At 34.6% G+C, this 13,833-nt stretch overlaps 1 protein-coding gene across 3 annotated transcripts; it reads left to right on the plus strand.

Annotated features, from left to right (window-relative positions):
- Nucleotides 1–278: 278 nt before the first annotated feature.
- On the plus strand, nt 279–12,868 carry LOC108874605 (calcyphosin-like protein). Of its 3 annotated transcripts, XM_051068933.1 has the most exons (6): nt 279–539; nt 2,414–2,550; nt 4,740–4,917; nt 5,003–5,212; nt 5,415–5,531; nt 12,422–12,868. In XM_051068933.1, exons 1-5 carry the CDS (start codon nt 360–362, stop codon nt 5,514–5,516), a joined length of 807 nt encoding a protein of 268 aa, XP_050924890.1. In that variant the 5' UTR covers nt 279–359; the 3' UTR covers nt 5,517–5,531; nt 12,422–12,868. The 3 variants fall into 3 exon arrangements, with proteins under 3 accessions (XP_050924890.1, XP_018518624.1, XP_018518627.1); XM_018663108.2 differs by lacking the exon at nt 5,415–5,531; XM_018663111.2 differs by lacking the exons at nt 279–539; nt 5,415–5,531 and adding an exon at nt 1,257–1,415 and having other exon boundaries at nt 2,414–2,540.
- Nucleotides 12,869–13,833: the final 965 nt, after the last annotated feature.

Consider the following 13,833-nt stretch of genomic DNA (forward strand, 5'->3'; position numbering starts at 1 on the left):
TTCTTCCAACTGAGGACACGACTTTAGTCCCCAGTTAGTCTTTAGGCTGAACTTTGTGTGAGTTTACAAACAGCAGCAGATTTACCATCAGTCAGTTTTATCATTCATCACTGTTCAACATCACACTGTCTCAGTGTTTTCTGTTCTGTCAGATTCATTTCCTCAGTAAACACATCATTTTAAACGTTCCCCTGAGTCTTTCAGAATAAAAGCGTTTGAATGTGAAGGCAGTAGGGGACTTTTATTGTGAAGTCTTCAGTTTGACCTCAGCACTTCCTCCTGCAAACCTCGGCTGTGTTCAGTGTCTGATCCTCGGCTCAGTCTGATGTTTCTGAAACTATAACGTGTTGTTGGAGCTGATGAGGTTTTTACTGACAAACAGGAACATCACAGCCCCTGTCCACAGAGGAGCGAACAGCCAATCAGAGCAGAGAGCGGCCGGTCTCCATGGTAACCGCGGATCGTTTGGGGAAGGGCAGCCTCGGTGTCAAACTTCAGCTGAAGATAAAAACATTAACGTGTTTCTGTTTGAGGAGTCGGTGAGTTACTGATTACTAGTTACCGATTACTAGTTACTGATCGATCTCACTGATCATATCTGACGTTACTGATCAGAATGATCGACTTTAACATTGATCTGTTCGCGTTCTCTGTCGCCTTCCTGCTTCCTGCTCCAGGATGATTTTCAGAGCAGAAATACTCTGATCCTTTATCTGAGTAAAAGTAACAGTAGTGAAATATCAGATACTCTGTTACCAGTCAGTTTAAAGAGTTAGAGTCGGTGCTCAGAGAGAAAATGGCTCCTGGTTTTGTTGTAGACTGGATTATTAACAGGTGGATCATCACAGGTAATCAGACTGATCGATCAGCTGATTGATCAGTCCTGATAGTATAGTCATGTTAAAGGTGATAAAAACAGCATCAGTGGAACATTGTTGCTGATTAAACTGTGTTGTTCTATTCCAAACGTTGGTTCTGGTTCTAACAGCTGATCCAGTCCAAAGACTTTGATCCAGAGACTTTGTAGTAAAGTTGACACATGATGGACTTTAAAGCAGAACAGAGCTGCAGCTTCATCTGCTGATTGTTCTCCACATTATTCATTCATTCATCCTTTGGTCTGGAAAAGGTCAGAACATGAAGCTGAGAGTTTTTCTTCTCTGATGTGATGTTCAGTGTGAAGCAGGAGCCATTTTCAGGTGTGTGTTTGTATGTTATACCTCCGACCAGCAGGTGGCGCTGCCTGGCTCTAAGGTGACTGAGACAGAGCTGCACCTGGGAAGTAATCAGGTTCAGGTGTGTTGGTGCTTTGTGTTAGAAGCTCAGACTGTGCTTCTCTGCTCTCTGAGGAACATTTGAGATGAATTTGAACAGAACTGATGATGTCAGAGTGGCTGACGTGCTGACGTGCTGTGGTAAGCGTATTCTGGCACTTCCGGTTACCGGTGTTTGGTGACATTACATCTCTGACTCTATCACCAGTTTAATCTGCACATTCACAGTAACAGTAGTTGTTAAATCACCCTCAGCTCTCCACTTTCTGTGCTACTTTATCGATTCAATATTCTGCTACTGATTTAGCTGAATTCTCAGCCATGGCCAGTCTAGCATAGCTCCTGTTAGCATTCCCCCGGCAGTTCCCGAGCAGCAGAAAGCAGGCTGGCTGGGTGACTGTTCGTAAGGGCGTAGCCGTAAGCCCACTGCCGACCACCACCCAGTTCACGTTTGAAATAGATACTCCCTGCTCAGCGACACACCCGCTGAGGAGCCAACAAATCCCACTTAGCCTGGCAGGATAGTGTCAAAAGATATAAAAAGTCCTCTGTAATGCAAGAGGCACCTATTACTCATCATTAATAGAGGATAGTAAGAACAACCCCAGGTTTCTTTTCAGCACTGTAGCCAGGCTGACAGAGAGTCACAGCTCTATAGATCCACGCATCCCTGTAACCCTCAGTAGCAATGATTTTATGAACTTCTTTAATGATAAAATCTCTACCATTAGAGATAAAATTAATCACATCCTGCCTTCAGCTAGCACTGATTTATGTCAAAACACAGGATCCATAGACTCAACTGCAAAACCTAACCTTGACTCCTTTTCTCCCATCAACCTCCCCCAGCTCACATCAATTATTTCAGTATCTAAACCTTCAACTCGTCTCTTAGACCCCATCCCAACTAGGCTGGAAGCTCTGCCCTTAATTTGCAGCTCTGTATTAGACATGTTAAATCTGTCCTTGGTAACAGGTTATGTGCCACAGTCGTATAAAACAGCTGTAATCAAACCTCTTCTAAAAAAGCCCACTCTAGATCAGGAGTCAAAGTAGAAAGTGGCATCCAATGGAAACTGGAGTAAAGTAACAAACGTGTATGTACTTTGTGTGTGTGTGTGTGTGTGTGTGTGTGACAGATGGCAGGGACGTCGAGACACGATCGAGAGATGGCGATGAACGCCAAGCGTCAGCTGTCAGAGTGTCAGGACCCGGTGGAGAGGCTCAGACTGCAGTGTCTGGCCCGAGGATCGTCTGGGATCAAAGGTCTGGGCAGGTGAGCTCCTCGTACACCTGCTCAGAAACAGCTGATCATGTTTGGACATTAACATGTTGGACAGTTTGATTCCTGACCTCAGCAGACTCTGTGTCTCATTGTTCACAGGAAGTTTGTCATTAAACTGACAGGATCTTCTTTCTTCTTCAGTGGTGAAATGAGCTTCTATAAAAAACAAAGAGTTAAACTCTGTGTTTATCTATGAAGGGAACATGAAGGACTTTGGCTCTTTGTTCACTAAATGACACATTAAACTGTTTCCACAGACATTTTCATCTTCAGCTGCCTCATCATTATGGTCCTATGGAAATGACTGGAAATGGTTTGATTCTTAACTCTTGTTCGTCCTCAGAGACATTTTTGTTTGTTTCATCTTAGATTTTTCATTATCTTTGTTGTGTCAATGCAAAAGTCCAGTAGTATGCAGTTTATTAATTTATCTAAACTTTTTTAAAAATTCAGACATTAAAACATCAAATAATTCTACTTTATCAGACTCAGTCTGGAGTTCTGGATTCAGAACTGTAGTTTTTACTGTTTTCCACTAGATGGCACCATTTTCTCCTGTTTGACCTAGAGAACAAACACATGATGTTCTCCAGGTTTCACTCTGTTGTATTACAGAGCCTCTGTACACTGACACTGGAATCAAACTGTGGAACATGTTAATGTGCAAACACAGAAAATCAGATGAAAACACTGGAACAGAGATATCTGGCCTTAGAACAACCTGATCTGATCTGACGTGTTTGGGTGAAAAATTAAACTCTGATATTTTATTTATTTTTACTGGTGCTTTCTGCAATCGTTTATTTCAGATCTGATCAGGTCATTGATCCTGAGTCACTGATCCTTGCTGCTCCAGGTGGAGCTGGATTTAACTACGTCAGATGCAGTTAGATAGTTTAGGCCACTGGTTCCCAACTTAGGGGTCAGGCCCCTCCCAAAGGTCACTAGATAAATCTGTGGGGTCATCACATGATTCACGGGAGAGAAGAAGAAACAACGTTCTGATTCACTGATCTGGGTTCAGTTTCTGGACTTTTCTCTGATCTTTGATTTCAGTAAAATATTGATCACTGATCAGTTTCTGAAATGAAATGTGAGAACATTTAAAGAAGAAATGAGCTGAAAACAACTCTCACACTAAAACATGACAGGAGGACACAACTACACACCAAACCACTGGTTTAGGTTTGTCAGTGTTGATTTTTATGATTGATTTTTATGATTTTATTTTTATGAGATGATCACATGCATGATGCATGTTCAGAGGTCAGAGGTCAGAGTGAAACTGACAGCTGTTGTTCATGTTGGTGTGTGTGTACCTCAGGTCGTGTGTGCGTGATGGTTACGATGTGAGTTGTGAACTGAGGTCGGTGTTTTCCTGTGATATTGTGCTGCATTCGAACCTGTGGGGGTTAACGGCGGCTGCAGGATGTTGTGATGTGTTTGGGTTTATTGTCACATCGTTGTGTTGTTGTTGCTGATTCTGTGGTTTTGTTTGCTGATGTCGGGCTGTAGACTGCCGCTCTGCACGTACCCACACAGATCCTGTCAGCTCATTAATACTCCTACTTCAGGGCTAGGTAGTAACTGAGTACATTTATATCTGAGCTACTTGTACCTGATACAACTACTTTACTGTGTTACAGCTAGAGTTACGTTGGCTTTACAAATACATGTGATCAGGTTATTGAATATGATGCATTGTCACAGATTAAATACCTGATAATATGAAGTGGTTACCAGCTCCACCTCTTCCATCTGCAGCTATAAAATGTTGTTTACATGATATTGCATCAGTGATCGTAATAAAACCTGATGCATAAAACCAACAAGTCAGACTGAGACTCTGCAGCTTTATTAGCAGCTCTGTGGTGCTTGAAGCTAAATGCTAACGTGCTGATGTTTAGCAGTTGTGCTGATGTTTAGCAGTTTGTCATGTTTGCTTAGTTTATTATGTTAGCATGCTAACATTAGCAGTTAACACATTGACCACCTGAACTGTTGCTTCAGACATAACTGAAAAGACAAACACAAGAATAAACAAGTTACATCATAATGTTTCTTGCGTTTCTGACACAGTCTCAGATCAGCCTGTAAAAATAGCTCTGGTTCTACCAGCTGTTCTCAGAGAACTGTTAGTGTTGTAATGTAATGTCATGATGTGTTAATATCTTTGTCAGAACCTTTAAAATAATGGACGACAACAACAACCGCTCCCTAGACTTCAAGGAGTTTCTGAAGGGTTTAAACGACTACGGGATCCTGATCGAGAAAGAGGAAGCCACGGCTCTGTTTCAGCACTTTGACCGTGATGGGAATGGGACCATTGACTTTGATGAGTTTCTCATCACTCTGAGGGTAAATATATAGATCAGTTACTCTTCAGGTAACAGGGAACAGGTGTTGATTATCTCATGCATCTTCCATGATCTGGTCCCTGCAGCCTCCCATGTCTAAGGCCAGGAAGGAGGTGGTCATGCAGGCATTTCGGAAGCTGGATAAGACTGGTGACGGGGTGATCACTGTTGAAGACCTGAGGGGAGTTTATAATGCCAAGTACCACCCCAAGTACCAGAATGGAGAGTGGACAGAGGATCAAGTCTTCAGGACATTTCTGGACAGCTTCGACTCTCCATACGACAAAGATGGAAAGGTAGTGACTCATTGAGGTGTCAGACACACTGGTCTTTATCAGGTGGTTGAAGTGATAAGTTTCAGTCTGTGAATGTGTCAGTTTCTCACAGATCTGCTTCATCTGCTCACCTCACATCCACAGTTACATATATTTTCTGAAATATATGACAGTATATAACTACGAATAGACTGTCTGCTCATGCTGGTGTTACTCTCTGAAGGTGACCAAGGAAGAGTTTATGAATTATTATGCTGGTGTGAGTGCATCCATCGATACAGATGTCTACTTTATTGTGATGATGAGAAATGCCTGGAAACTCTGAGTTAGCGTCATTCTGGTAAACAAACTCAGCGTGCGGGTGGAGGGAAGAGGAGCACAGTTTTCTATCTCAGGCTATTTTCTATCTACAGCGAATCTCCTGACTATTCAATCTGGAAATATTCTGCACAGTATGTTGTGTGGTTATTTTAAAAATAAGACATGAATTTGTCAAAATGAAGATTTGGACACAAAGAACCACACAAGATATAAAGCTCAGTAGATAGTTTGGTGGTAGATTTCATCCTTCATGTTCATTCAATCACTTTAATGTGATCAACAAACTTTATCCTCTATAATTTCATTAGATGTGAATCATCCTTTTCAGTTTCTTGACTCAGACGTGTTCACACAGCTTCACTTGCTGTTTCCATCCAAACATCAAGATTTATTTTTCCTTTTTAAGACTTTTTCTATAAATTAGCAAATGTATCCTTACTTTCCTAGACTTTTTAGACTTTTTGAATTCCACTACATTATATTAAAAAGACTTATTAAAAAAACTAAATGATTTAGAAATATAAAAGTTGACACATGACACTTGCTGCTTCAGTAATAGTCAAATACAATAAATGTAAGAAAATATCTGTAGATGAATTTACAAATGAACAGCTACTAAATAATCAACTACACAGATACACAATCTTGCAATTTTCTTTCTTTATTAAAACAGGTGATTTTTTTTTTTTTTAAATTGTACATTAGTAAGTTAAGTAACACGACGGATATGTTTTTTTCTTTTGGTTAGAAATGTATTGTAATTGGTGAAGGCTGTTTGTCAGAGGCCTAGAAGTTCAGGTCAGTTTACAGAAAGATTTTGTGAACTCATTATTTTCTGTTTTTTCATTATTTTCATTTTAAATTTAGTTGGCCTTTGTGGCTTTCTGCCCAATTTAAATAGAAATTAAGAAAAAACTGAATAAGACAATGATGAAATGCTCTACTATGACATTTTTGACGCCTTATTATACTGACATTTTTTGACAATTTTTGACACCTTAGCATACTATATTTTTATGACATTTTTGATGTCTTACTATACTATGACTTTTTTTTTACCTTTTTTGACGCCTTATTATACTATGACATTTTTTGACAATTTTGACACCTTAGCATACTACGATATTTTTATGACATTTTTGATGTCTTACAATACTATGACATTTTTGACCATTTTTGACGCCTTATTATACTATGACATTTTTTGACATTTTTTGACAATTGTTGACACCTTAGCATACTACAATATTTTTATGACATTTTTGATGTCTTACTATACTATGACATTTTTTGACCATTTTTGATTCCTTATTATACTATGACATTTTTTGACAATTTTGACACCTTAGCATACTATGATACTTTTATGACATTTTTGATGTCTTACTATACTATGACATTTTTTGACGATTTTTGACACCTTAGCATACTATGATATTTTTATGACATTTTTGACGCCTTACTATACTATGACTTTTTTGGATGGTTTTTGATGCCTTATTATACTATGACATTTTTTGACAATTTTGACACCTTAGCATACTATGATACTTTTATGACATTTTTGAGGCCTTACTATACTATGACATTTTTTGACAATTTTTGACACCTTAGCATACTACGATATTTTTATGACATTTTTGATGTCTTACTATACTATGACATTTTTTGACCATTTTTGATGCCTTAGCATACTATGATATTTTTATGACATTTTTGACACCTTACTTTAATATGACTTTTTTTGACCATTTTTGACGCCTTATTATACTGACAATTTTTGACATTTTTTGACAATTTTTGACACCTTAGGATACTATGATATTTTTATGACATTTTTGATGTCTTACTATACTATGACATTTTTGACCATTTTTGACGCCTTATTATACTATGACATTTTTTGACATTTTTTGACAATTGTTGACACCTTAGCATACTACAATATTTTTATGACATTTTTGATGTCTTACTATACTATGACATTTTTTGACCATTTTTGATTCCTTATTATACTATGACATTTTTTGACAATTTTGACACCTTAGCATACTATGATACTTTTATGACATTTTTGATGTCTTACTATACTATGACATTTTTTGACGATTTTTGACACCTTAGCATACTATGATATTTTTATGACATTTTTGACGCCTTACTATACTATGACTTTTTTGGATGGTTTTTGATGCCTTATTATACTATGACATTTTTTGACAATTTTGACACCTTAGCATACTATGATACTTTTATGACATTTTTGAGGCCTTACTATACTATGACATTTTTTGACAATTTTTGACACCTTAGCATACTACGATATTTTTATGACATTTTTGATGTCTTACTATACTATGACATTTTTTGACCATTTTTGATGCCTTAGCATACTATGATATTTTTATGACATTTTTGACACCTTACTTTAATATGACTTTTTTTGACCATTTTTGACGCCTTATTATACTGACAATTTTTGACATTTTTTGACAATTTTTGACACCTTAGGATACTATGATATTTTTATGACATTTTTGATGTCTTACTATACTATGACATTTTTTGACAATTTTTGACACCTTAGCATACTACGATATTTTTATGACATTTTTGATGTCTTACTATACTATGACATTTTTTGACCATTTTTGATGCTTTAGCATACTATGATATTTTTGTGACATTTTTGATGTCTTACTATACTATGACATTTTTTGACCATTTTTGATGCCTTATTATACTATGACATTTTTTGACAATTTTGACACCTTAGCATACTATGATACTTTTTGACGTTTTTGACGCCTTACTATACTATGACATTTTTGGATGGTTTTTGATGCCTTAGCATACCATGATATTTTTATGACATTTTTGATGTCTTACTATACTATGACATTTTTTGACCATTTTTGATGCCTTAGCATACTATGATATTTTTATGACATTTTTGACACCTTACTTTAATATGACTTTTTTTGACCATTTTTGACGCCTTATTATACTGACAATTTTTGACATTTTTTGACAATTTTTGACACCTTAGCATACTACGATATTTTTATGACATTTTTGATGTCTTACTATACTATGACATTTTTTGACAAATGTTGACACCTTAGCATACTACGATATTTTTATGACATTTTTGATGTCTTACTATACTATGACATTTTTTGACCATTTTTGATGCCTTATTATACTATGACATTTTTTGACAATTTTGACACCTTAGCATACTATGATATTTTTATGACATTTTTGACGCCTTAGCATACTACGATATTTTTATGACATTTTTGATGTCTTACTATACTATGACATTTTTTGACCATTTTTGATGCCTTACTATACTATGACATTTTTTGACCATTTTTGATGCCTTAGCATACTATGATATTTTTATGACATTTTTGACACCTTACTTTACTATGACTTTTTTTGACCATTTTTGACGCCTTATTATACTGACATTTTTTGACAATTTTTGACACCTTAGCATACTATGATATTTTTATGACATTTTTGACGCCTTACTATACTATGACATTTTTGGATGGTTTTTGATGCCTTAGCATACCATGATGTTTTTATGACATTTTTGACACCTTATTATACTATGACATTTTTTGACAATTTTTGACACCTTAGCATACTATGATACTTTTATGATATTTTTGACGCCTTACTTTACTATGACTTTTTTTGACCATTTTTTGACAATTGTTGACACCTTAGCATACTATGATATTTTTATGACATTTTTGACGCCTTATTATACTATGACATTTTTTGACAATTGTTGACACCTTAGCATACTATGATATTTTTATGACATTTTTGACGCCTTACTATACTATGACTTTTTTTGACCATTTTTGACGCCTTATTATACTATGACATTTTTTGACAATTTTTGACACCTTAGCATACTATGATACTTTTATGATATTTTTGACGCCTTACTTTACTATGACATTTTTGGATGGTTTTTGATGCCTTAGCATACCATATTTTTATGACATTTTTGACACCTTAGCATACTATGATATTTTTATGACATTTTTGATGTCTTACTATACTATGACATTTTTTGACCATTTTTGATGCTTTAGCATACTACGATATTTTTATGACATTTTTGATGTCTTACTATACTATGATATTTTTATGACATTTTTGACACCTTACTTTAATGACTTTTTTTGACCATTTTTGACACCTTATTATACTGACATTTTTGACAATTTTTGACACCTTAGCATACTATGATATTTTTATGACATTTTTGATGTCTTACTATACTATGACATTTTTTGACAATTTTTGACACCTTAGCATACTATGATATTTTTATGACATTTTTGATGTCTTACTATACTATGACTTTTTTTGACCATTTTTGACGCCTTATTATACTATGACATTTTTGACATTTTTTGACAATTTTGACACTTAGCATACTATGATATTTTTGACATTTTGACGCCTTACTATACTATGACATTTTTGATGTTTTTGATGCTTAGCATACCATGATATTTTTATGACATTTTTGACACCTTATTATACTATGACATTTTTGACCATTTTTGATGCCTTATTATACTATGACATTTTTTGGACAATTTTGACACCTTAGCATACTATGATACTTTTTGACGTTTTTTGACGCCTTACTATACTATGACATTTTTGGATGGTTTTTGATGCCTTAGCATACCATGATATTTTTATGACATTTTTGATCCTTATTATACTATGACATTTTTTGACATTTTTGATGCCTTAGCATACTATGATACTTTTATGACATTTTTGACCCTTACTATACTATGACTTTTTTGATTTTTGATGCCTTGCATACAATGATATTTTTATGACATTTTTGACACCTTATTATACTATGACATTTTTTGACCATTTTTGATGCCTTATTATACTATGACATTTTTTGACAATTTTGACACCTTAGCATACTATGATATTTTTTATGACATTTTTTGACGCCTTACTATACTATGATTTTGATGGTTTTTGATGCCTTAGCATACCATGATATTTTTATGACATTTTTGACACCTTATTATACTATGACATTTTTTGACAATTGTTGACACCTTAGCATACTATGATATTTTTATGACATTTTTGATGTCTTACTATACTATGACATTTTTTGACCATTTTTGATGCCTTATTATACTATGACATTTTTTGACAATTTTTGACACCTTAGCATACTATGATACTTTTATGACATTTTTGACGCCTTACTATACTATGACATTTTTTGACCATTTTTTGACGCCTTAGCATACTATGATATTTTTATGACATTTTTGACACCTTACTTTACTATGACTTTCTTTGACAATTTTTGACGCCTTATTATACTGACATTTTTTGACAGTTTTTGACACCTTAGCATACTATGATATTTTTATGACATTTTTTGACGCCTTATTATACTATGACATTTTTTGACATTTTTTGACAATTGTTGACACCTTAGCATACTATGATATTTTTATGACATTTTTGATGTCTTATACTATGACATTTTTTGACAATTTTGACACCTTATTATACTGATATTTTTATGACATTTTTGACACCTTATTATACTATGACATTTTTTGACCATTTTTGATGCCTTAGCATACTATGATATTTTTATGACATTTTTGACACCTTATTATACTACGATATTTTTGTGACATTTTTGATGTCTTACTATACTATGACATTTTTTGACCATTTTTGACACCTTAGCATACAATGATATTTTTATGACATTTTTGACACCTTACTTTACTATGACTTTTTTTGACCATTTTTGACGCCTTACTATACTATGACATTTTTTGACCATTTTTGACGCCTTAGCATACTATGATATTTTATGACATTTTTGACACCTTACTTTACTATGACTTTCTTTGACAATTTTTTGACGCCTTATATATACTGACATTTTTTGACAGTTTTTGACACCTTAGCATACTATGATATTTTTATGACATTTTTGACGCCTTATTATACTATGACATTTTTTGACATTTTTTGACAATTGTTGACACCTTAGCATACTATGATATTTTTATGACATTTTTGATGTCTTACTATACTATGACATTTTTTGACAATTTTGACACCTTATTATACTGATATTTTTATGACATTTTTGACACCTTATTATACTATGACATTTTTTGACCATTTTTGATGCCTTAGCATACTATGATATTTTTATGACATTTTTGACACCTTATTATACTACGATATTTTTGTGACATTTTTGATGTCTTACTATACTATGACATTTTTTGACCATTTTTGATGCCTTAGCATACATGATATTTTTATGACATTTTTGACACCTTATTATACTATGACATTTTTTGACAATTTTTGACACCTTAGCATACTATGATGTTTTTATGACATTTTTTGACGCCTTACTTTACTATGACTTTTTTTGACCATTTTTGATGCCTTAGCATACTATGATATTTTTATGACCTTTTTTTACACCTTTGTATACTATGACTTTTTTTGACCATTTTTGATGTCTTACTATACTATGACTTTTTTGGATGGTTTTTGATGCCTTACTATACTATGAAATTTAGGGTTAGGGTTAGAGTTTTTATTAATTTCTGCAGTATAAGTTTTTATATAATTTATATTTGTTGAGAATCACTTCTTTCCAAAATGAAACTCTCCTCGGTGGCTTTATTTAACTTCTCATGATATTTATTTCATTTGGATGGAAACCAGCAGCTGTCTGATCCAACTGACTTTAATCATGTCCAATATTTTCACCTTTTAGTAAAACTGTTTTCACACTCTGAGCTTCATCAAGCTATGACTCAACAGTAAAGTTTTTCTTCTGATTGACAGGTGACCAAAGAGGAGTTCGTCAACTATTACTGTGGAGTCAGCGCTTCTGTTGAGAGTGACGTCTACTTTATCCTAATGATGAGAAACGCCTGGAAGCTCTGAATCAACACTCACAATCATGACTTCTACATGAATGCCACATTAACTATGCTAAAGGAACATAAGGATGCATTTATGATTACCATTATGATGTGTTAAGTTGATAAGATCTGTGGCTTTATCAGCAGCTAGTTTCTTTCCAGATTAATGTAGTATCATGTTTTGTTTTTTTTGGGTGATTTTGATCATTTTTTAAAAGTACAATGTTATCTTAAAGTATAATTCATTGCTTTGTAGAGTCAGTAAACCTGAGAAAACAGTATATTCAGTTCATATTTTTTAATTTTATTGTACAATGATATGCAACACGGTAGGCTTTGTTTCAATAAACACTGATTTAACAATGTATGTCTGGTATAATCAACCATTATCATAAAGTAGGTTCTTAATCCTGAGAAAATAAAGCAGAATACATTCTGTGTATTTATTGCAGCTGTTGTGGGTAGTGATGTTATATCTAATAAAGAGGCTAAGAACATCAGCATTTTGGGAGCATTTCAACATGATGTCTCCCCGCTGAAGTAAAGGCTGGACCGGGGAAGTTATGTGAAAGAAAAGGAATTGCCTGAGCCCTGACACTGTCAAAACACTTTTATGCCTGAATAAAAAATAAAGCACATCCCTCCCTCTTCCCCCATCTCAATTATGTCCCAGTCACACAAGCACTCCCTATAACTGTTGTGGATATACACACACACACTGTATATCTATATCTATATAAAGTAATATATATGAGGTTAGGGGTTAAAGTTGTACAGGTTAGGGTTGGGGTTAAACATGTAGAGGTTAGGGTTAGGGTTAAGATCATAGAGGTTAGGGTTAGGGGTTAAGATCATGGAGGTTAGGGTTAGGGTTAGAGTTGTAGAAGTTTAGGGTTAGGGTTGAGGTTATGGAGGTTAGGGTTAGGGTTAAAGTTGTAGAAGTTAGGGTTAGGGTTAAACATGTAGAGGTTAGGGTTAGGGTTAAGATCATAGAGGTTAGGGTTAGGGTTAAGATCATGGAGGTTAGGGTTAGGGTTAAAGTTGTAGAAGTTAGGGTTAGGGTTAAAGTTATACAGGTTAGGGTTAGGGTTAAACATGTAGAGGTTAGAGTTAGGATTAAAATCATAGAGGTTAGGGTTAAGATCATAGAGGTTAGGGTTAGGGTTAAGATCATGGAGGTTAGGGTTAGGGTTGTGTAGAAGTTAGGGTTAGGGTTAAAGTTATACAGGTTAGGGTTAGGGTGTAGAGGTTAGTTAGGGTTAAAATCATAGAGGTTAGGGTTAGGGTTAAGATCATAGGTTAGGGTTAGGGTTAAATAGAGGTTAGGGTTAG

The sequence above is a fragment of the Lates calcarifer genome, unplaced genomic scaffold, assembly GCF_001640805.2.
Source record: "Lates calcarifer isolate ASB-BC8 unplaced genomic scaffold, TLL_Latcal_v3 _unitig_5489_quiver_634, whole genome shotgun sequence".
Lineage (NCBI taxonomy): Eukaryota > Metazoa > Chordata > Actinopteri > Centropomidae > Lates > Lates calcarifer.